This window comes from Natator depressus, chromosome 6, assembly GCF_965152275.1.
Source record: "Natator depressus isolate rNatDep1 chromosome 6, rNatDep2.hap1, whole genome shotgun sequence".
NCBI lineage: Eukaryota > Metazoa > Chordata > Testudines > Cheloniidae > Natator > Natator depressus.
Genome location: NC_134239.1, coordinates 76,515,511 through 76,537,112, shown reverse-complemented (window position 1 = coordinate 76,537,112; position 21,602 = coordinate 76,515,511). Strand labels below are relative to the sequence as shown.

At 41.3% G+C, this 21,602-nt stretch overlaps 1 protein-coding gene and 1 long non-coding RNA gene across 8 annotated transcripts in view; both read right to left on the bottom strand.

Moving 5' to 3' along the window:
• Positions 1-11,495, bottom strand: part of LOC141989299 (uncharacterized) — a 40,887-nt gene extending 29,392 nt beyond the window's left edge. Inside the window, exons 1-4 of one of the 2 annotated variants that reach the window (XR_012639956.1) lie at positions 10,053-11,495; positions 9,311-9,672; positions 8,015-8,173; positions 7,047-7,109 (exon numbers count right to left, since the gene is read on the bottom strand). This is a non-coding gene — a long non-coding RNA (uncharacterized LOC141989299). Of the gene's footprint in view, positions 1-3,784; positions 7,110-8,014; positions 8,174-9,310; positions 9,673-10,052 lie in introns of those variants that run through there. The other variant, XR_012639955.1, reaches the window with a different exon arrangement.
• Positions 11,496-16,988: 5,493 nt separating this feature from the next.
• MEIS2 (Meis homeobox 2) overlaps positions 16,989-21,602 on the bottom strand; it is a 190,288-nt gene continuing 185,674 nt past the window's right edge. For 5 of the 6 annotated variants that reach the window (XM_074955756.1, XM_074955757.1, XM_074955759.1 and 2 more), the window contains one exon: positions 19,991-20,133. Coding sequence is in view for 1 of the 6 variants with exons in the window: in XM_074955761.1 (XP_074811862.1) it covers positions 19,847-20,133 (287 nt within the window). In the remaining 5 variants the exon portion in view is untranslated. Of the gene's footprint in view, positions 20,134-21,602 lie in introns of all 6 variants that reach the window. The other variant, XM_074955761.1, reaches the window with a different exon arrangement.

Here is a 21,602-nt window from a genome sequence, read left to right as displayed (position 1 = left end):
GTTGAAACATGATTTAGGCCCTATAATTGACAGCATGTGGCTACAACAGTTTGCCCGCACACTCTCAGTCGCAGAATTGGGGTCAGTAATAATAATAATAATAAAGCTGAAAAGCCATTTTAAATCCCTTAAGTATAGTTTAAATTAGATTACTTTAAATTACATTTGGTGACAATAGTTATATATATATATATATATATATATATATATATATATATATAATTACACACACACACACACACACTCTAATAAAGAGATACAGATACTGCCCACTGGGCCGGTTTGTCAACCAAAGCCAACCTTAACCCTTTAGAAAATATTTACATCCAGATCTCAGTGTGAATTATTTGCCAACTAGTGAGTTTTAGTCAGTTGTACAGCATGGAATAATACATCAAAAGCCAACTAAAAGCAACGTTTCATTTGTTCTGCTTTAGTATGATGATAGATAAAACTCTAGTTTTGTCCTTAAAGAATCAAAAGTAACTAGTGGTAATCAAAGAAACGTTAGTACTGACCTCTGTAAAGACTTACTGCCAAGATTCATACTATCAGCGACATCCAGAATCACCAGTTTTTGAAAGCAGTGGACTCAGAATGAAGTTGTCTTTTTTTGGCAACAGAGCAGTCTGCATTTAGCAGAGGCATATGTTTCAAGCTCAAATGACTTCACTTCAAATTAAAGGAAAAATGTTTTGAAGTATAGTCATTTGATAATCATTTGCTTTAAAATAAGCAACATATTTCTATTTAATGAGATTCATTTCTTTTACAAGTGAACCAACAGTGTGGCAAACAAAAAACAAGCGGCTCTTACATACAATTCCAAAATAAATTACATCTAGTTTGTTGTTGTTGTGTTCTTTTTTCCTTTTCCAACTGCCTGTAGAACTCCCACAATTTTTTCATTGCTACAATGACAAATGCTATGAGAAAAAACCTGGTACACTGCCAAAAAACCTACTCTAGACTTCAGTATATGTTTCTGCTTTCAAGAGTCAATTGTTTTCCCTCTCTCCCAGGGGCCACTAGCTACCTTATTACCAGAAAGAATGACCCCTTGACAGCACAACTGAGATCTAGAAACTCAACAAAATTGTAACCCCTCCAGTGACATCAGAATTCTAATCAAGAGCAGAGGGTCTGAAAGACAAATGTATTTGTATTAAAGACCACCATGTCAGAGTGTGGCTTCTTTACTTGCAAAGGCACCTATTTTGATTTCCTTTTCTTTCGATTTTTTTTATTACCCTTTTTCTTGTAACCTTTTACTCCACCAGCCTTCTTAATGTAGAGAGATTTTCACAGCATGGGAATTATCTATACCCGGTTTACACAATTGCTGCCTTTCTTCCACATGCAATCCATTTTGTGAAATGTGCAACTAGACATGGGAGGCCCTCTAGTTATTATTGACTTTTCTCTCTTACTCAGCTTACCCCATTGGCAGAGCAATTGTTCAGCTATTATTTGCCCCATAAGAAATCCAGGTATTAGACCTACAGCACTGAAACTACAGACAGATCAAGTATGGGTTTGGTATCTTAATGTACTCTTCCGAGGAAATATATCCTGGCCTTTCAGGGCAATGCACTGGAATGATCTAGTTAGCCTAGGAATCCTAATGCTGTCTGCCAGTATCTGTCAAGTACACATGTTACCCAGGAGTACCCAAGTTATTTGGTGACATCTTTTAACACACCTAAGAGTACCACTTCTAACATTGCTATGTATGGGATTGTCAAAAACATCTAAGTGACTTTGAAGCCCAAATTCCAGATCCTGAAACCATAGCTGCCCTGACTGTCCCTTGCACCCATACTGATTGCAAATTAATGGGACTTGTGCTTCTAAATCACTTAGGTGCTTTTGAAAATCCCACTTTGCATTAACTATGTCCCAGTGTCCGTCAAGCAGCAGATTTTAAGAGTAACCTTTTTTTGGATTCTGCTACAGGGAATAGGTGGCCCAATGTCAGAAGTGGGTAGAACATCCAACCCTATCAGGGAGCAGCAACAAGACACCCAGAATAGTCCTAAATCACTGAGGGATAGATTCTGCCTTCCTGACTCTTGCTGAGTAGTAGTTTGAAATCAGTGAGACTACTCATGAAATACGGTGTTACTCAAGATGAGGAAAGGTAGCAGATTCTGGCCCTAAACCAGTTCAGTCCAGCTTGCTGAACCTAACACTGTTGATGAACATTTAGGGCCCCAGTCCTCCAAAGACAAGTATGTGGGCAGAACCCTGTGCCTGCACAGAACCCCACTGACTTTTAGTGGAGCTCTGGTGGACACAGGGATCTGCCTGCCTGGTTCTGCAGGATCAGGAGAAATGGATCAGAGATAGTGCCCTCCTAGTAAGAAGGATGTGAGGACAACTGAAATATGAGGAAGAGAAAAAGAAAAGAAAAGAAAACACTCAAGCACACCATTCAGAAATACTAGATGGACAAGTCTTAAAGAGCTAACTGACTGATCTTATATTGTGATTCTTTTCTAATATATTTAGGTGTGCATGTATAGTAAGTGACAGATTGCCTGCCCTGGCTGCTAATATCCCCAGAGCAGGAACAGTACAGGTAGTGACAATACAAACTTTCCCATGCCCTTGCTCTAGCTCAGAGGGTGCACCAGAGGGGAGAGGATAAACAGCCATCTTCATAACTATTAGCTTTGACTTCTCTGCTGAGGCTACCACTACCATTCCCAGTTGTGGTGGGATTTGGTGAGTGAGTGGACACCTTTACACTGTGAAGTGGACTGAGATCACCATCTCATTTCATAAGGGCTGCTAAAGTATTATTTTAATATGTTAGGCCACCACCTTGCAGTACGATCCATGTGAGTGGACCCTTGTGCCCGTGCAGAGCTGCACTGCTGTCAGCGGAGTTTTGCACACGTGCCAGGCTCTGCCTGTGTAGATCTGATTGCAGGATCAGGGCCATCAGCAGTGATCAAAAACCTAAAGGTTGGCAATATTGTCGCTCGTGGCTTTTCTGTCCGTAGCTCTATTATCAACTTAAATACTAGGTTGCATAACTTTAATCTCTACCCAGAAAACCAAGATGCAAGTCACGCACGTTGTCTCCAACACATAAATATGATAGATTAAAATAATATAAGCTGGGAGAGACACACCTGATGGATGGAATAGTAGATTCTTCCACAATAAGCAGCACTGAGCTTCTCTTAAATAGAATGAAGGGAAATCTGAGGAAAATAATGAACAAAATAGTAGCTCCTTCTGCCAGACTCATCAAGTTAAATGGCTTCTGGTATTGTTCAAAGCCTGTATGCTATTGTGTTCTGTGGCAGAGGGTAAAGAGAGGAGGGGAAACTTCCACTGACATTTTGATGAGATAACAAACAAAAATAATATTTTGACAGAAGAGCTCATCCTATTTTTCTTTCAAAGCCATTCTTAAGCAGGAACAGAAGTCTCCTTCATATGAAGAATATTGAGGACATAAACAGAGCCCATCCAGTAGTATTTTAAGGAACTACTCCATTTGTAAACTAACACTGTCTGCTTGAAATGAACACAGAGCATGACTAAAGACCACAAGTGCTTGGCATCATTTGAGCTTAATTTTAAATACCATTGACAGACATTTTTGGACTATGTTCTGCAAAACTAGTGTCAAGTGTTGACATTGGCGTGAGCATACGACATGGCTCTATGCATTCACATGCTGATAGGTTGCACTAATGTGTGTGTAACCAATAAAAACAAAAGAGGTTAGTTTTCATATTAGTACTAAGTTTTATTTATGTCAATATCAGAATTTATTTACCCTCCTGACCAAATGTTTACCTCACTCTGCCTCATCAATATTAACCTCACAGATCAACAAATCTTCATATTGACAGAATAGAGAAGTCAATATCGCCTTATTACTATTTAATAAATATTTCATTGTCAGTAAGCCAGTGAGAACAAACATCTGTACAGTAGAATGGCATGCACTTTAATTTTGTGAGGTTAATACCGTATGGATGTTTGAAAGGAGAAATCTAACTTGTAATAAGTGCATACATCAATATCGGCATATAAAACTACAACACGGTGAAGGATGTTTAAATTGAACAAAACAGGTTTTTTTAGTCCCACTTTTGATATACAAATGTTGGATGTGTTTTACTGAATCTTCTGACTATGATTGATAGGAGATGCATCAATTTCAAGGTTTGTGAATTTAAGTAAATTGTTGTCAGTGGTATCGTTTCTTCTTTTTTGTATTTTTTTTTCAAATTATCTCCTTCCAGAGAATAGTTTTACAAATTGAGACAAGATATACATAAAGCATCAATTTAGCTTGACTATCCACTTACAATTGTAAAAAAAAAAAAAAGTTGAGATAAGAATGTGAGTACATCAGGGTTGTTCAGAAAACTCCAGAGTATTTTTTAAAAACTGCTTATGTTTTTCAAAATAATCCTAGGTGTTTCTATTTTGAAAACACTTTGTCTGCCTTTTCATTCAAAGGACAAAGCTGTGTTGGTGCACACTGGAAAAAAAAATATGGCTCACAAAGGAGCCTTCTTCAATATTTATCCTTTCATCTAGATTATAGAGTAATCATGTTATTAAAAAAAATGGGGTTAGCAAAAGAATTATATCAAACTATCTGAAACCTGAGAGTAGGTTTTTAATCTTTCCCTGGTTACTGGAGATAGCTTATTTAGACTGGAAGGCCTAAAGAATTTGTACTGACAGTGACAGGGATTGGACTTTACACAGCAAAATTTACTAAATGTCCCAAGTAGAACACCTTTGGTTAGGGACAAGTCTGGGTCTAATATAGGTGAATTCACTCTAACCACTTCTTATTTGGAGAGGTCTGTGTTCTGATTTCTCTGATTGCTCATATGATGTCATCTAAAGTTCATTACTTCAGTTTCAGTGTGTGTGTACTTAAATATACTTAAAACAAATGGTAAGACAAGTGTGTTTGTGCTTTTGTTTTTTAACATCAAATCTTACAACTGAATAAAGATAGTATCCTCATTTTACTGTCCTCTGAAAGAAGCATCATGGTATGGATTCTGTAAATCTAAGGCAATATACATGTTGCTGATTAAAAGCTGATGGTAATAGTTAATATATATGGTAACAGGGGGCAGTGTAGTTTTTTTCCTAATATTTTCTCTAAAAAATGAAAATTAGAAGGGAAAAACCCCCAGATGTGACTGTATAAGCCTTGATTTGAAGAGCTTTTGTTATCTCCTAAATAATGCATATAAAAATTTTCATATGAAATGCTATATTAAAACTCAGTTCTAGTGGGTATTTGTGTTTATGAATTGATTCCTTATCCATATTTTATGGAGAAAGTGTGCTCTATTCTAGTACTGAGCATTATTTTCCAAACTCCTTGTTAGACACTGAATATCTCTCTACTGTGCCTCAAGGCTTAAATGAAATGAAAATTTAAGTGAAATTTAAAGAGACAACATTCAGAAACTTATTTTTTATAATGCTTCTGAAAGTTCATAATTATTTTTGTCCCTAATAGTCCTGCCTTTGAAATAATTTGATGGCTACATTTCTAAATCCACTTGGAAAGATTTGGCAACCGCATAACCATTAATGGGAGTATATATCACAAAAATGATTTTACAAATAAATAATAGTTTACAGGATTTGGCTTAAATTGTCTGCTTTCATTTGATTTTTTTCTAAGCTAATTTGTGGCGAGGCAGGAAAATCAAATTGAACACAATTTGGAAATAAAACTATTTGATAATTGAGATAAGTAGCTTGAACTTGTCAGTCACCTGTGACCTTCTTCTAGTTACACTTCATTTAAACTTTCCCAATTCAGAGGGCCTAAGGATGAGTTTCAGAGCATAAACAGAGCAGCTCTGGCTTGGCTCTGGGACTGCATTATCCCTCCAGTTTGTTTACTTTGTATTTAAAATTGAGAGAGCTGAGTAAACAAGTAAAGATGTTTGGAGAAGATGCTTAGTTGCTACTTCAAGTTTGCAGAGACCTTTGTGGGGGAAAATACAGGATGTAGAAAAAATAATCATGGATAGGTAAACTACATGAGAGAAAAGGTAGCATGAGGAGCCAGGAGCTAGGATCTTATTTGGAATCTGATCCTCTTGGAAGAGCCCCGTTACTGGAAGTTTGCAGTTAGTTTGTGTTTGGACCTAATGTTTTGTTGCCTGTTCCAAACAGGTTATTCAGAATACCTTGGCAGCTGAATCCTTCACGCTTTCGGGCTAATTATTGCTAATCGTGATTGGCAATAACACCAATTGCATCTTCACCAGGAGACAGCTGTAAGGATTTTTATTCGGGTTAACAATCCCCATCGCCAACAAGACAGAAAAAGCACTTTGTGGCAGCCCTCTCCTTGCATCCTTGCTCAGATCGGAGCGAAGGGAGGAGATGAACAAGCTGAGCGGGTTTGATGCCATCTCCCAACGTGTCCCGTAGGCTCGCTGAGGAAATTAGTTTAACTCAGGGCTGTGTTTGCTTTGGCTAGCTGTGCCCGCTCCCTTCCCCACTCTGCTCTGCGGCGGGTGGCAAAGGGCTGATCAGAGGTGGGTAGCGATCGCCAATGGCTTTGGTGTGTGAGATTCCCCGGGGTGGCACAGGACAGGGCAAGAGGGAGTTTGAATTGAATAACAACAAGTGTGACTTGACTTCTGCTTGGCTGCAGCCCTCTCGCCTTTAAGAGGGACTGGAGCAGACTCGCTTCTTAATAAACCTTCGGGTCGATGCGGCATTGCTCGCCAGTGAATCTTCGTGGGTTTATTTATTTTAACTAACTCGGCCAAACGAATCGCGGCCCCTTGTTGGCTCTGGCTGCAGAGGCGGAGGAGACGCAGGAAGACAAGGGGGAGGAGGCGAGGAGAATTCGCCCAGAGCTCGCAAGGTTTCATGCCTGCAATGACTGCGTGCAGATGCGTTCACCCCACTCCAGCCTCCTCCCTGGCAAAGAGCCCCCAGCTCCTGATCGCTCCGTCCCTCCCCAGACTCAGGCTTCCTTGCAAGGAGTGGCAGACTCTGGGCAGCAGCTAGGCAAACCTCACCTTTCGAGATCCCTTAGCCCCCCAGTCCGGTGCTGCAGGGAACCCATTCATCCCTCAGGGCGCCTGCACAACAGAAAAAGCGAGTGATAATCGTTTCAAACAGCGTGAGATTTCCAAAGTTTACAGTATTAGAAAGCCCCGGGGGTCAAACCTTCCTTCCAGGCAGGACAGAGCCGGAGTGAGTCTCTCACTGCCTTTTGCACTCTGCGCGGGAGCACGGCTCGGGATGAGGGGAATTGTTTATTAGGAAATAATGGTCACTAGCCTTTACAGTGCCTGCGAATAGGGCTCACGATAAATCAAGCCTTGTTCTGATCGCTAAACTTGGGACGTCTCTTGCTGTTTACTCCAGTCTGTGTGCGCGAGCAAGGCACTGGGAGCTCTTGGGAGGGGGTCGGATAAATACACTTGCCTTTGTCTCCTGAGCAGATGTGTGTGCTAGCGATAAACCAGGCGCAGAACTAGACCTACCCTTAACAATGAATGCAGCTCATGAGGGATTCTGATTCCTTGCAGACACAGAGAGGGAAAGGCTTGTGGGCTAAAGGAACTTCCACTCTTGACAGTCCCCAAAGTTGCGAAATATTTTTAGTAACAGCTGTCACTTCGCAGCAGAGCTTTCTGCTACACCTGTCCCTTGCATCGCCTTTTAACCCTTGCCTCCCTCGCGTCTCCTTAGCCTGGCTTCTGTAGTTCCCATCTCCGCGGTTTACAACCCCCCTAGGCTATGAGGCCGCTCTTTAATACAGGCGGGATCAACCAAGAGGTGCTTCATAAGAACGGAGCCACGATGCTGAGTGAGCTTCGCCTCCTCCTCTATGCATTTTGGGGAGGCGGAGGGGGCAGAAGAAAGGTTCGGTGAGATAAGCTCGTCTCTCCTTCACTAGCTGAGGAGGCTGGCCACTGACGTCACGTGTTGTTTGCCCAGGCTTTTGTTCAGTTAAAAATAGTTTCGTGTGGCAGCTTACCTGAGCTGCGGGTCTGTTTGATTGCTCCGGAAAATATCGCTGCGACAACGCGCAACCCATTTCTTCCTCGCGCAGAGCTGTATTCGCGCCACTCCCGAAATTCATTCCAGCACTGATCAAGAAGCCGCTTACTACTGTGTAAAATGAACGTTTTGCTCCCTGGAAAACAAAACCTAAACTTTGTAACCTGGCTTCAGCAACAAAATCAACTATTTCTTACTACAGGTCCCTATCCTGCTCCAAATATTCCCATTCCCCCAACATTCTTTAGTTTTGAACATATTTTCCCTTGCATCCCAGGTCATTCCTATGCTCATTCTTCTTGCAATTGCATATTAACCTAGTAAAATAATTCCATTCGAGCAGAATACTTTAACCAGACAGTTGACCATCTTCTCTGATTCCACGTGGTTATTAAAAATCGTTGGTACCCAAACAATAAAGGAACATTTGTTTTAAGCGATCAGTTTGCAAATGTTCCATTATCTGTGTGTATGTGAGTGTGTATAATGTATATATTTCCGAGTTATTACACTCTCTCTCTCTCTCTGTTTCCATACCTTAGAGCGAAATGGATAACTTGTACCCAATTTGCCAATCTTTTCCGGATTTCTTATGTAACTGAGTTGTACATTATAATGTAAATAGTGGATCTCTAGATATGGAGACAATTATTTTACCACGCCAGCGCATAGTGTTCCGCAACCTACTGCTTGTGCACATCTCAGTTGCACAACAGATAGGACTACAGTTCTTCCATGCTGTATCATAACTTTGTCACCTTATTTCATGACAGTGTGTGTCATAGACAGATATGATCGCACACACAGACAGAGGTCTATGTCTAACTGATCTAGCGGTACAGTGCGTATATAATTTTACAGTTTGCCTTCACAAAACTGTTTGTTAGTGCTAAATCCCTCTGCTCAGGACAGTATTCTCTTCATTTTATTGCTATTTCGTTCTCAGTGCATGTTCTTTGCAACCAAAGGGGCTTCCCTTCTGGTCCCTATATTTTAATCCAGTGAAGGACTGATTAGCCCCAGTTCCACGCTACGGCTCTAAAAGGGCCAGGTCTGCGCTAGCTCGCAGAGTCACCTCTCACCTCTCTGCATCTCCGGGCTGAGGTCACTGCTGGGGCAATGCGGGGGAGCAGGCGGTGGAGCTGGCTGGCTGTGCTACACGTACCTGGGCAGAGCTTAAGGCAGAAGTTTCCGTTCGCATGTTATTCATCCTTTTAACGTCAAGAGAAAAATATTGTCTCCATTTAAACAAAAAACAAATCAACCCACCTACCTCTCTCTTTATTACACTGATATCGAAATGGAGTCCTCGTAGGAACAACAGGAAAATTCAACTCGCCAAAGCATGGAGATGAGTTTAGTTTAGTTTAATTTGCATCCTCAGGTTTTAGTGTTTTCTCTCTCTCTCTCTCTCTGTCTTTGGGGAGGGGAGTCGATTGTTTCACATCGTATTGTTAAACGTTCCTGTGAACTGTTGCATTTTAAAGAAGGACTTTACAATCTGCATTTTGGTTGTATTCAGCTACATGCACCGTTCGCCTCGAACTGTGCATTCACTTAAGGTGCAAAGGTACGCGGATAACATTTCAGGTTGAATGACCGGAACACAGCAGATTGCCCCGTTTATGCCAAATCCTGGAATTAATTGAACAAAAAGAATATTTTATTTTCCAGCTGTAAAAAAAAAAGGCAATATAAAGTGGAATCAGATTGTAACAGGAAGGACTACAATAAAACCATAGATCCCTCTTGAAAAGATTTCATTGGGAGCAGATTTTTCAGGTGTGTAGGATCATCATAAATAAATGCTATTAGAGACTTTATTGTTATTATAAAAGCATACAATACATTGAAAAAGACAGAAATAAAAAGGAACCTATTTTGTATAAGAAAATGAGCACTTGAAGGTGTAAGTAGTTTTTAAATAGCTCTGGTATTTATCAGTTGGTCGATGCGGAGGTAAGCAAATATTTAAGTATTCAGGAAAAGGAAAATTAATTTAGAAAAAGAGTTACCTTCCATTGACTGTATCATTGCATTTACAGAGCTGATGTGGAGCCATCGCTTTGTTTATTTTTCTAACGTCTGCCCAAATTCCAGCAATCCAAAGAGCAGTAACAGCCTTTTCCATGTGTTTATCATCGGGGTTGCAACAGGATTCGCCTCAATTGTTCTGCCTTTCTTGTGTTTTCCTTTCTTCCCTCTTCTGCATTTCCCAGATACATTTGCTTTGGTTGCAAAAATAAACAGCGGACTTTTTAACAGCAATTTGAGATGATAATGGCTAGTGATCCCATTCTTTCCATCATAATCTTCAAGTGGTTTAAGATTAACGATAGGAGGTGTTTTAGCAAGAAGTGTGGGGTCTCTTCTCCAAAGACCAGCGCTATGATAATTTACTTAAGATGTTGACAAGACTGTCAGTAAGGCTAATTTTTTATTAAGCTGCACCGAGGTAACTGTAGTAAGCATTTGATTTTTTTTTTTTTTTTTTTGGTAAGTAAGGTACATTAATTTTATGAGTGTCTTCCCACAACTGTTATTTGGTCTCTGGCTGATGCATTTGCAATTGAAATGCTGCTCCTTGCCTTTGTTTCCAGAAAGGTGTTTTCTGCAGTTCAGTTATATATTCCTCTCCCCCACCTCCTCCTCCCTCTACACACACACACACACACACACACACACATTAAAAAAAAACGAAAATAAATTTGGGGAGCTACTGCCATGATCCAAACCCTTCAGCTCTTCTGCAGGGCATTGTTGTGCCTGTATTTCTGTGTAGACAGAGCCCTGAACCAAGTGAACTTGATGTTTCTTCTAAAATAGACAAAATAATCCTTTAAACTATAAATATTTAACTGTACCTCAGTTTACACAGTGGCCCTGGTGCCTCTTTAAACACAAGTGATTTACGATTTTATTGGAGCTTTAAAATGGTGTTCTGCTTTTGTTACATGTCACTGTTTTCCACCGGGGGCTGCCTGCTCCACTCCTGATTGAGTCCGCCCCACTGAACCGGCAGCTCCTCCAAAGGAGACGTTGAAAAAACCCAACACTAGAAGAAAACCGTCTGCTCTCACGCACGAAGTTATGGAGAATAATTTGCCAGGAAGGCAACTGCCCACTGTCTGAGCGCTTTTGAGCATAAAAGCTGCTTCTGCTGTTACCTGAGGATCCCACTTTACCGCTGAATTTCCAGGTCGTTTTCTCCCAGAAGAAGATGGTGCTAATAATTTAGATATTAGTTCAAGGTGATCATTACGGCCCCTATAGAAAAAAATGACTAGGCTTTATTATTCTAACGTGTGTGTGTGCGCGCATGCAAGGATAAACAATGTGCGAAATAGCCATTGCGTAATAAGAAAACAACACCACCCCGAGCATGCCATAGCATCAGGCTCTTAGGACAGCTGATTTTGCTGTTTTTAAAGAGCAGACATCGTAAGCTTACATATAAATGACTGGGAAAATGTGACACTTATTTGGTCATGTTTCACTGTCATTTTTAGCTTCCCACCGAATGCTTATGCACAATGCTGTGTAGGTAGGTGTAGGCACACAGACACAGGGTATGACTGTAGAGGGAGTGTATGTGTATAATTACATTTAATATCAAGAAGCTAGGTGGTAAGTTTTAGCAGTTCCCTGGATGACAGCTGGACTACAGTAGTAACCACATGCTCACTGGCACAGGTATTATCTCGGTATTCTGTAACATCTGGGGTTTAACTTTTCTATAGCAGGGGGGACAAAATGTTACCTGCCCTTCTTCTCTCTGTGCCATCGTTAACCCAGGACGATAAGATCACTTTTTTGATGTTTGCATTTCTCCGCGAGTGCAGGAAAATCGACACAAACTAAACCGCAGCAGCTACACTGGTATATTTATCCTTGTTATCAACATTTTCCCCTTTTTAGATCTGCAGTTTTTGTAGTTTTTTTTTAAATGGCAGTTTCCTAAACAGTTTATATTATAATCCCCTGAGGCCAAGAGGAAGGCGTGGGGGGAAACAGAGAGTGTCCTTTCTTATATATATATACACACACATATATATTTAAACACTGAGCCCTGACAGGAAATCTCCCTGGTACTGGCAAGCTTTGCTTGAGAAGTCTGTGCTGCGGACCGGAGGCGCTCTGTTCAGTTGGCCAGCAGGGGGCGCTCTGATGTTGTGTCTGGGCTAAAGGAGCGGTAACCACAAGGCTTGTTTCATTGCGCTGGAACAACAACAAAAAAGGCAAAATAAGCTGCAGTTTCCAAACCCTAAACAGCTCCTCTCCTTGGGTTTCACTTCTTGTAACTCAGCCTTGTCTGACTTCACTGTCCTTAGGTACCCGCCAGGTATTTATCACACCCTTGCGCGAGGGTACATACACCTTAGCCCGGCTCGCGGCAGCCGGTCCGGGTGTCACTGCCTGGGACCGGCTCGCTGCAGTCTCTCGCCCTGCGCACTGTACATTATGCAACTGCAACTTATTAAATACAACGATGAATTGTCAACATTTTTTTCGCCTGTTAGTTCCGCTGATCGGGGCAGGATTTATTTTCAGATCTCAGGTCCCGGAGCTATAATGCGTGGTTTCTTTTCCTTAAATAAAATTGGTCAAATGTTGACAACCTTTAAGCCAATCTAACACTCAAGACTACTGATGGGAAACTAATGAGAAAATATCAGATCGTCCGGCCTGAGGGCTCCTAATTAAATCTTAGCTGATTGAAAAATAAAAGCGGGGTTTGAGGAGAGGAGGAGGAGGAGGAAGGAAGAAGCTCCAGGCTGAACTTTACCTCTAGTTTTACGTTATATCACCCCCTCCCCCCCAATTCCTCCTGCTTCCCCCCCCCCCCCCCTTCACCCTCTCTTTTAAAAGCCTAACGTTATTTCTTTGTCTATTTTAAGCGATCCACTCAGGACTCTCACTCCTTGCCCGGTAAATATTAAGGCCTTTAAGCAACGTGATTTAACTAATTAGAAAATTTACATCATTAAGTCTCAGGGAGAGAAAAAAGGAGAAACAAATCTGTCAGTCATTTTAAAAGAGACAGGCCCTATTGAAGTGTGAAGAAATCGGCTCTAATTCAAAAAGGCAATCGGGCAGAAAAAGCCCTCAACATTAGCCTGCTACTTATTAATCAGAAAGGGCTCCCCCCCTCCTCCTTCCCTGTAAGGGTAAAGCAGCCGCACATCATTAGTTTCACCCAACGCCAAAGCTGCGTTCCATTCAGGTTTTGCCACTCGTCCTTGTCCCATAGTAATTGTGGGTGTTTATCCACTCGGGGCTCATAGATCTGAAAATGTTTCCGTCGTGGGGACCCGGATCCGCAGGAAAAGGCCAGCGGCATAGATTCCATCACCCCCCCCCCCTTCCTCTCAGACAAATCCAACTGTACAACAAAGTAAGATCCTAGTTTGAAACCTGGTTGGGTGAGAACTAGATAATGCCTTTGTTTTCTCCCTCACGCTGAATTTATAACCCAGACACTCGAGACCAAGTGGCAACCCCAGCCCCTTTTCTAGGAGTGAATGTTTGTAACGCCAGGAACTTGGCTCAATAAACAACGTAAAACGTCACTGAAACTCAGAGCCCCCATTATTAATTTAGGGTTCTTGATTAAGTGATTTGGGACACTGATTATCTGAGGAATGTATGTGATGGCCAGGGGAGTTGTTTGCTTCCGGTATATGGAGCACAATGTGGGGATTTCTACACAATAGCAACTTGGTAAATATTAGGAATGCAGTAGTTTTATTTGGAATATAGAAAGAGTTTCAATTTTCTCTCTAGCCGTTCCCCTTGCAATTATTTAGCTAGCTCGACTATATTAGACATAAGAAATGCATACCACTCAGGACGCTGGCTCTTTTCTGATCTCGAACTGGCATGCACCGTAGCAAAGAAGTTTGCACTATTTCTTCTAGGAGCTAATTTAAGAAATGTTAAACACCTTTGGGGCAACTCTAGACAATAAAGGGCTTTTGTGAGCTCAGGGCCCTAGCCGGCTTCTCAAGTCAATGGTGGAGTTAACCCTGTGTAAATGAGATCGGAATCCGGCGCCTAAAGTGGATTTTATCACAAGAAATTTGGCAATATTTGTTTTAAAAGGTCTGCAAAAGATACGCAAAATAGCCTCTTCCAGACTTGCATTTACTTTCAAATGTTAACTTTGAGGCGTGCTTACAAGTTGGTTTAGAAATGTGAGTTCATTACTACGTACATAATAATTAGCAGGCTGTGTGGTTAAAGATATATCACTGGATACAGTAAACACTGTATACTAATTTAACATGCACACATAACACACATAGTCGTGCAGTCTCCGACTGGGATATTGCACACACACACACACACACACACAGCAAATGCGTGTTCAGCTCGACACCATCAGTGTTGTGCGGGGGATGGGAAAGAGGACGCAAAACACGTGCTGCTAAATGCAACAATGTTCTAGTTTTCATCCAAATAAACTAAGTAACCCTTTTGGTGCCCTTTGGGAATATTTTAAGCAAACAGGATGCTCTCACTTTCGTTGGACGATGTGAGACACAGGACAAGATGGAAAGGAGAGAGCGTCATGAAGTGGTATTGTCCCTAACCGTTTTTTCCTTCCCATCAGTTTGCCTTGTTGTTATTTAAAATGATCGACTTTCTGATGCAGGCCCTTTGGAGAGAAGAAAAAAAACCCAACCCCTCAACCTGTCTGCTGGCGGTGCTCGGAAGCTTAGCGGCTTTGTAATAACATTTACGGCGCCTTTAACAACTCACAAGTAAAAACATTAAAATCCGCGTTAATTGAGAAAATATTGATATTTAACTCTCGAAAGAGCGAAATCGCAATGGAACTGCAAACTTTCCGCAGTATAACAGCGCCTGACGGGGACAACATTCGATCTTTAGCAGAGCTACTTTGGGAAGTGATTAAAAACAAAGAAAACCTGACAACTGCAGTTTTGAAAGGAAAATGATTTGCACCCTCTTCCCTCCCCGTCGCTGCAAACGCTCCCGCTCCATTTTCAGAAGGCTCAGCACAAGTGTAAGGGGCAAGAACCTGGACCCCAGCAGAGAAGCAGCAGTTCATAGTCACACTAATGATATACTTTACCAGGGAAAGACTGATGCCAACAGATTTGAAGGGAACATTTTCACAGGCAAAATTGTAGCCTCCTTTTAAATGGAATAGATCTAATATTATTTCCCTACTTTCCGCTGTTTGTTTAAAAAAAAAATCCATTGGTAAAGAGAAAGGAAGGGGGAAATCCCGCCCTGGCTTTCTATCTTATTTCTGTATCTGTTTTTGGTATTATAGAAGAGTAAAGAAGTTTTTGTTTGGTGGTTTTTCATTGATCAGTCACTCTGAGCTAATGTAATTATCCTCATCAATAGAAGGCTGCAGAGAGAATCATTATGTGGGTGACATTGATAAATGATCACCCAAGAGCTGCCTTTTCTCTTGGGCACCCCCACATCTGACCCTCCCACATACACAAGGTAGCCATAGAAACACCTTGAGGTCCTCAAACACTGCTGCAAATGGGAACAGAGAGAGAAACCCGACTTCACACACTTTCCTCCCCCCTAAAACCTCCTTCTGAAAATGCCACTCGGCCTCGCTAACTCCCCGTACTTGGCCTATGTGCGGCCGCACGGACTAGCCCATTTCTCACATTCCAGTGGGTTTCTCTAGAGGAGTTAAATACAAGATACATACGGCGGCGGTACGGTGCGAATATGTCGCTGTTTCTCGAAGTAATTGCGTGTAATGCAAAACCCATTCGTTTGAGAGTCTTTCTTTTAACTTGAGCAGCTACCACACAGAGTGGCTCGCATCCAGCAAATAATTCAGCCGGGGGGAGGGGGGGATATCTTTGGAAAGTGCCCAAACCCGAATTCTTATTATTAATACTAATTATTAGTAGTAGCAATATTACTGTAAGGTCTGTTCTGCGTTTCTTTCTAGCGCTTTCCCCATCCGCAGCCCGTTTTATTTCAGCCAAGTAACCACCGAGAGCAGTAATTGATTCATAATGATCCACAAATCGATGCGTTAGAAGGGGCGAGGGTGTTTATTCTACTCCTAAAGCTGCAAGTAAAGTAGCTTTGACACTGGGTGAGGATGGAGGGGCGGAGTTGTTTGGCGGTGCTGGGTCATCCATCATCACTGTCGCAGAGGGGCAAACTCCCTTCTGTCTCTTTCTCTCCACCAAAACGATTAATATTAAAATCGGCCTTCCAACACGTTGCCCAACAGTCTCTATTCTCAGCACAGCCCCCCGCCCCACCCCAAGGACAAAGATGCCGGGTTTCCCCAGCCCGATCAGAATTCCACCTCCACGGCAGCTTGCTCAGCGATATTGCTGGAGCTGTGCGGTTTCCCCCTCTCCCCCGAAGGCGTGTTAAAAAAAAGTGTTTAAAAACAACATTTGCTATTGATTCCAACCCGGATCGTAATTGTGAAGAGTTGCGAGGCGGAGATATCACCGCAAAGTCGCGTGAAATCCTTCCCTTCCAAGCCAAACACACGCTTCCTGCAGAGACCCGCCTGTAAACCACAGGATCTGGGGATTTGTCCTCTGGATCCACTGGATTGCCTCTCAAAATGAAAGGTGAAGTTAAGCAAATGTTTACGGGATCCTCCCACTTCTAAAGGCAATGCAGTGAGGGCCCTCATTCGTCCTGTCAAATGCTTGGGGTGCACGGCTGATCTGTAATTTGTACAGGAACACTCACTGGATCCTTTGAAAAAAACAGGTTCCATCTTGTGACAGCTGCTAGATAAATTTGCCACATTTCCCCCACCCGTGCAAATCAGCTCTGGGCCAGACATATATAAAGCATTTCCACTAACATTTCCTCCTTGTAAGTCAGGACAGGACTCTGCCGAAAGGCGGCACGGACACAGACATCGTTTCCCACTTCTCCTTTTGCAGTGCACAGTCTGAAAAGCCCTAATTTGGGGTGACTGCAGCCCTCTCCCCAGAATCTCTTAGCGAAGTGGAAATTTACATGCCAAGTTTCCACACACATATATAGCAAAACAAGAGGTGTTTTTCTATTACCCTTCGTTTCTCAGAACATAAGCAATTTTATTCATACTACAGTATTTCCTTTCACACTATACCGCTGTCAAAACACTATTCCCGGTTTTTTTTTGTTTTTTTTTTTACTTTTGACAGCTGAGCATTTCTTAAATACACCCAAATCGGAACCCTCCATACTAAATAGCAAACCTCAGATTGGAGCAATCTGTTTACATTGGATTCCAGCAACACAGCTCTTGCAGATTACAGCCCAGCGAGAAAATATACCAGTATTACAAATATTTAACTCATTACAAAAATAACAATCTACTAGGGAAAAGAACCAGCTCGTTGATCTTTATATATATATATATATTCCTCCTCAAATCGGAGGGGGAAATGACAGCAAATCAGATACAATAAGTAGCTTTTGTGATGCAAAGACAACTCCTCTTTGATTCTTATTCTTGTTATTTCTCTCATCAAAATAATCAAAGACTTTGAAATCGGGAGGACAGGATGTGCATTTCATACAGGAATTAAGGATCGGGGCGTTTTTAATCAGGACAGAAAGAATGAAAGCCAAATGTGGAATCTCCCATCCTCTAAATTTCAGGGAATGCCTTAAAAGAGGCTACAAAGCAGGACCCGATTGCTAAATTAATCCTCCCGCCCATTCCACTTGCCTCCTTCCTTCCTTTGCCAGCAACGTGGGTCCATTTACTCAGTTCAGAAATTAAACATTAACTGGGAAGCTAAGACTTTTTCAACATTCCAAAGATTAAAAGTTGTCAGTCAGTTTTTAATAATAAACCAGTGACAGTTGTTTCCTAGAAAGTAAAGATAATTAAGGTATTTTTATTCTCCAAAATAGCAATCAATAAGAAACTCAAATCTTTCCCCTCTTCTTGGGACCCGATTCTGTTACCACTGAAGTAATGAGAAAATTCCCTCACTGCAGAGGAGGAAGGTCCAATTTCTTGCTGTAATGGCTTAGAGTTAGAACATAGGATACTTTCCTTTCATTTAGTTATTTCAGAGCACAAGAAGTCTGTATTATTTTGGTTAAAACAAATTCTCCTCCCCTCAGTGGACCTAGATCATCTAATTGCATTTCAAAAGTTAAATTTACATTTTCCCAATTCATCCACCTGATCGTTTTTGCTTTTGTGACATAAAGTAATAAAACAATTTCCAGGGCCCGATTCTGCACTCCTTATGGAAGCAAAGCTCCCATTAAAGTCAAAGATGGGTTTGATTGCTTAAAACTTCTCAATCCAGCCTTGTGTTACAAATATTCTTTAATTATTCCGCGTTAAACACACTGTAGTTATGCAGGGTTTGTGTGTACATACAGCTATTCTAAAGCCATACCTCGCTCTCTCTCTCTATATATATAGCAATACAGCTACAAAAAGTATAATCTGATGAGACTACATTTGGATTTTGTGACCTGGTGTCTGTTCAGTAGAAATGTACAAATTCAGATGTTGTCTCATCAGCCTATGCTATGCCTGCTGTGGTGTCTGGTCTCTGATTTTAGCAGCCGTTCTTCAGACTCATTAGTAAGAAATCCATCTTAGACATTTTTGCTCGACAAATGCCATCTTTCCCAATCATGATTAAAAACTCAAAAGCCTAACAAAAAATCAAAAATGAAATATTTATTACCGCATTTTGTGACTTAACACCGTCTTTTTAAACATAACGTCACAGTCCTCATACAAGTATTTTAATGTAAATTTTGACAAAGCTTAAAGGTAACAGCATTTTCTTCTAGTGAGGAACACGTGCTGAGAAAGGAAGAATTCATGGACATACAATACCAATTCCACAGCAGATCTGATACTAGCAAAACATTCTTTTTTTTTTTCTTTTTCAATTGAGGTAAACACATAGAATATCTAACATGAAACAATTAATAGACCGAACTCTGTACGAAGTTTGTTACAGTATTCTCTTGCTTTTTTCCCAAGCTTTGAGTTCATGATAAAGTTCTAGGTTTGGTGCAAAGACCATTAGTAACTTCTTTCATTGAGGAAAGCTGCCCAACTTTTAGTTTTGTTTTGTCCAAAGCCAAGGCTCAGAACTACTGGAAGAAGCTCCTGCTTTGTCTTTTAAATCTTCACCTGCAAGCTCTTTGAAGAAGAGTCCACAAAATGGGTTTATGAAGCACAAACTATAAAGATCTGTTTGAAACTAAAGGACACATTTATGAAGGAACAAAACCAGGGGATGGCAAGGCCTTCTTGGAACTGTCTTCTGAGTGATGAGAGACCCAGCAAGATTTTTCATCTTCAACTCCAGGGTAATTCTTTTCTGACTGGCCAAAACGGGTCTGAAATATACTGTAGTCTTTCATGGATAGTGACTTCACTGCTGAACCAAAACAGTCATTCTTTTGGGAACAACACACATAGTGTGGAAAACAAGGAATTTTTTTTCTTCTAAAACTATTTGAGGCAACATAACGGAGTGATCAACAGAAATGTACAAGTTAACTTAGTTCCTATGTTTATACTACAGTAGTTATAACTCTTGGAGTCTTTTTTGTTTGTTTTTTGTTTTTTTCCCTCAGAGGATCTTTACATGGACATAATTGTTTCAGTGAGCCCATGATTTCACATTTCTGTTCTTTTCTCATTGGTCCTCTGTTGTTGATGAAAAATGACAAAAGTAAAAAATAATCACAGCTGTCTGGAATTTCGTTTTAAGTGTCAATATCTGGTCAAAGTTCAAAAGTCTTCAAATAGGTTTGATATTTTATTTGTTTTTTTCCCTTGAGTTCCCTTATACTATTGGGCATGAATGTCCATAACCTGTCCACCAACACTGGGGTCTACAGAATTTAACATTGTGGGGCTCTGTGCTGACATGGTCATTCCAGGGTGGGTAGGGGGTCCGCCGTGCATCATCATGGCTGGGTGATGGGGGTGACTTGACAAATATGAATGGATTTGGGGTCCATGTCTTAACTGAGTAGGGTGTGGGGTCATCTGGGGAGGAGTGTAACTTGGCTGTGCCATACTCATACCCATAGGACCACCCTGAGAGACGCAGTCCCCTGGCATGCCTTGCAAACCTAGACAAAGAGGGTAAAAGAAAATCAGTTTAGGTTCCTAAACATTTTTACAATTTACCCATCTAAAACGAACAAGAAAAACAACAGACACTGAAAATCTTCCATCTAAATTTAGCTGCAGATTCTTGCCAATGTTTGCAGACATTCAAATTCTAGTTTGAATTTAATTTGATCATTCAGCAGGATAATGCACATAACAGAACTAAATATTGAGCACAACTGAGTGTCACAAAACGTAAGCGTACTTTAAAAAGCCTAGTGGGTGAATTTCTATGATAAATTCCAGGAGGATGCATACTGTTAAGTAAACACATGTCAATTGAATATCAATATCTGATTTGTTTGGTTTTGGTATTTTAAAAATATAAAGGCTATCGCCTGTCCTGGTTCTGCACAAGGAGTATTAATGCAAGTTCCGCACACAGATCAATGGACCCAACTGCGTAAATGAACAAAACAGAAACCAACAAAAGGCTCAACTTTGAAAGGTGCTGAGTGACTCCTGAGATATGCCGAGTGCCTTCAACACTCAGTGAAGTCAATGGAGATGAAGCTACTCGGTACCTCAAAGTCTTAGGCCTAAAAGTACATGTCATATTGTTCCACTAGAACAAGTCTTAAAATCCTAGTATATCATTATAAGCCATATCCTGCTGCCGTATCTCAAGATCCACAGAAGGCAGTGGGGCTAGTCACCTGAGTAAGGCAAACAGGAGTTGGCTCTGCAGCTGCAATTTTTCAAGGAGTACTGTTACACAGAGAGTTATGGACAGTGGGCCCTTTCATCTATTCCTGCAGAGAATATTTACTAAGAAAGCTCCACACTGCTCACCGTAAAGAGGGTCCAAAACATCATCTCCACCAGAAGGTGGAGTTATACAGTCACCCAAGAGGGCAAGGAGTGCGGTCCTATACCTTCACGCTTCCCTGCTCTGACATCCATGTCTGTAATCCCCAGGGACTAGCCCTTGTGCATTGCTCCCCAACCCTACTCCCCATGGCAATACAATTCACTCATGAGTGGGCCACTGGTGAGCTACTGGCAGAGAGCGATTAAACTAGAAATGACATGGATTTCCCAGAGAATAATACCGAATATAGTGGCTGCTTCTCGGACCCCCCTAGGCACACATCTCCCACTCATGCAGCCCCTAGCACAGGTGCTACAGGAATGACAATGTTGCATTGGTTCAATGCCCTCCATTCTCTCTGTTATTTCCATTTAATAATTCTGGCTCTTTATTCTGGGAAGAGGGGCCAGACAACCCATGGGATGATGGGTCCCAATGTCTGTTTGATGTGTGCTAATATTTTTTAAAGATATCTTAAAGAAAAAGAGCCTTTGGGCTGCTGGGCTAGGTTTATTTTTGCCATGTCACACCGAGGAGATTATCAAGGACAAATGTGCAAAGCTGCAATAAGGCCATGAAACATGCTCAGTAGTTCTGCAGACTCTGAATTCTACTGAA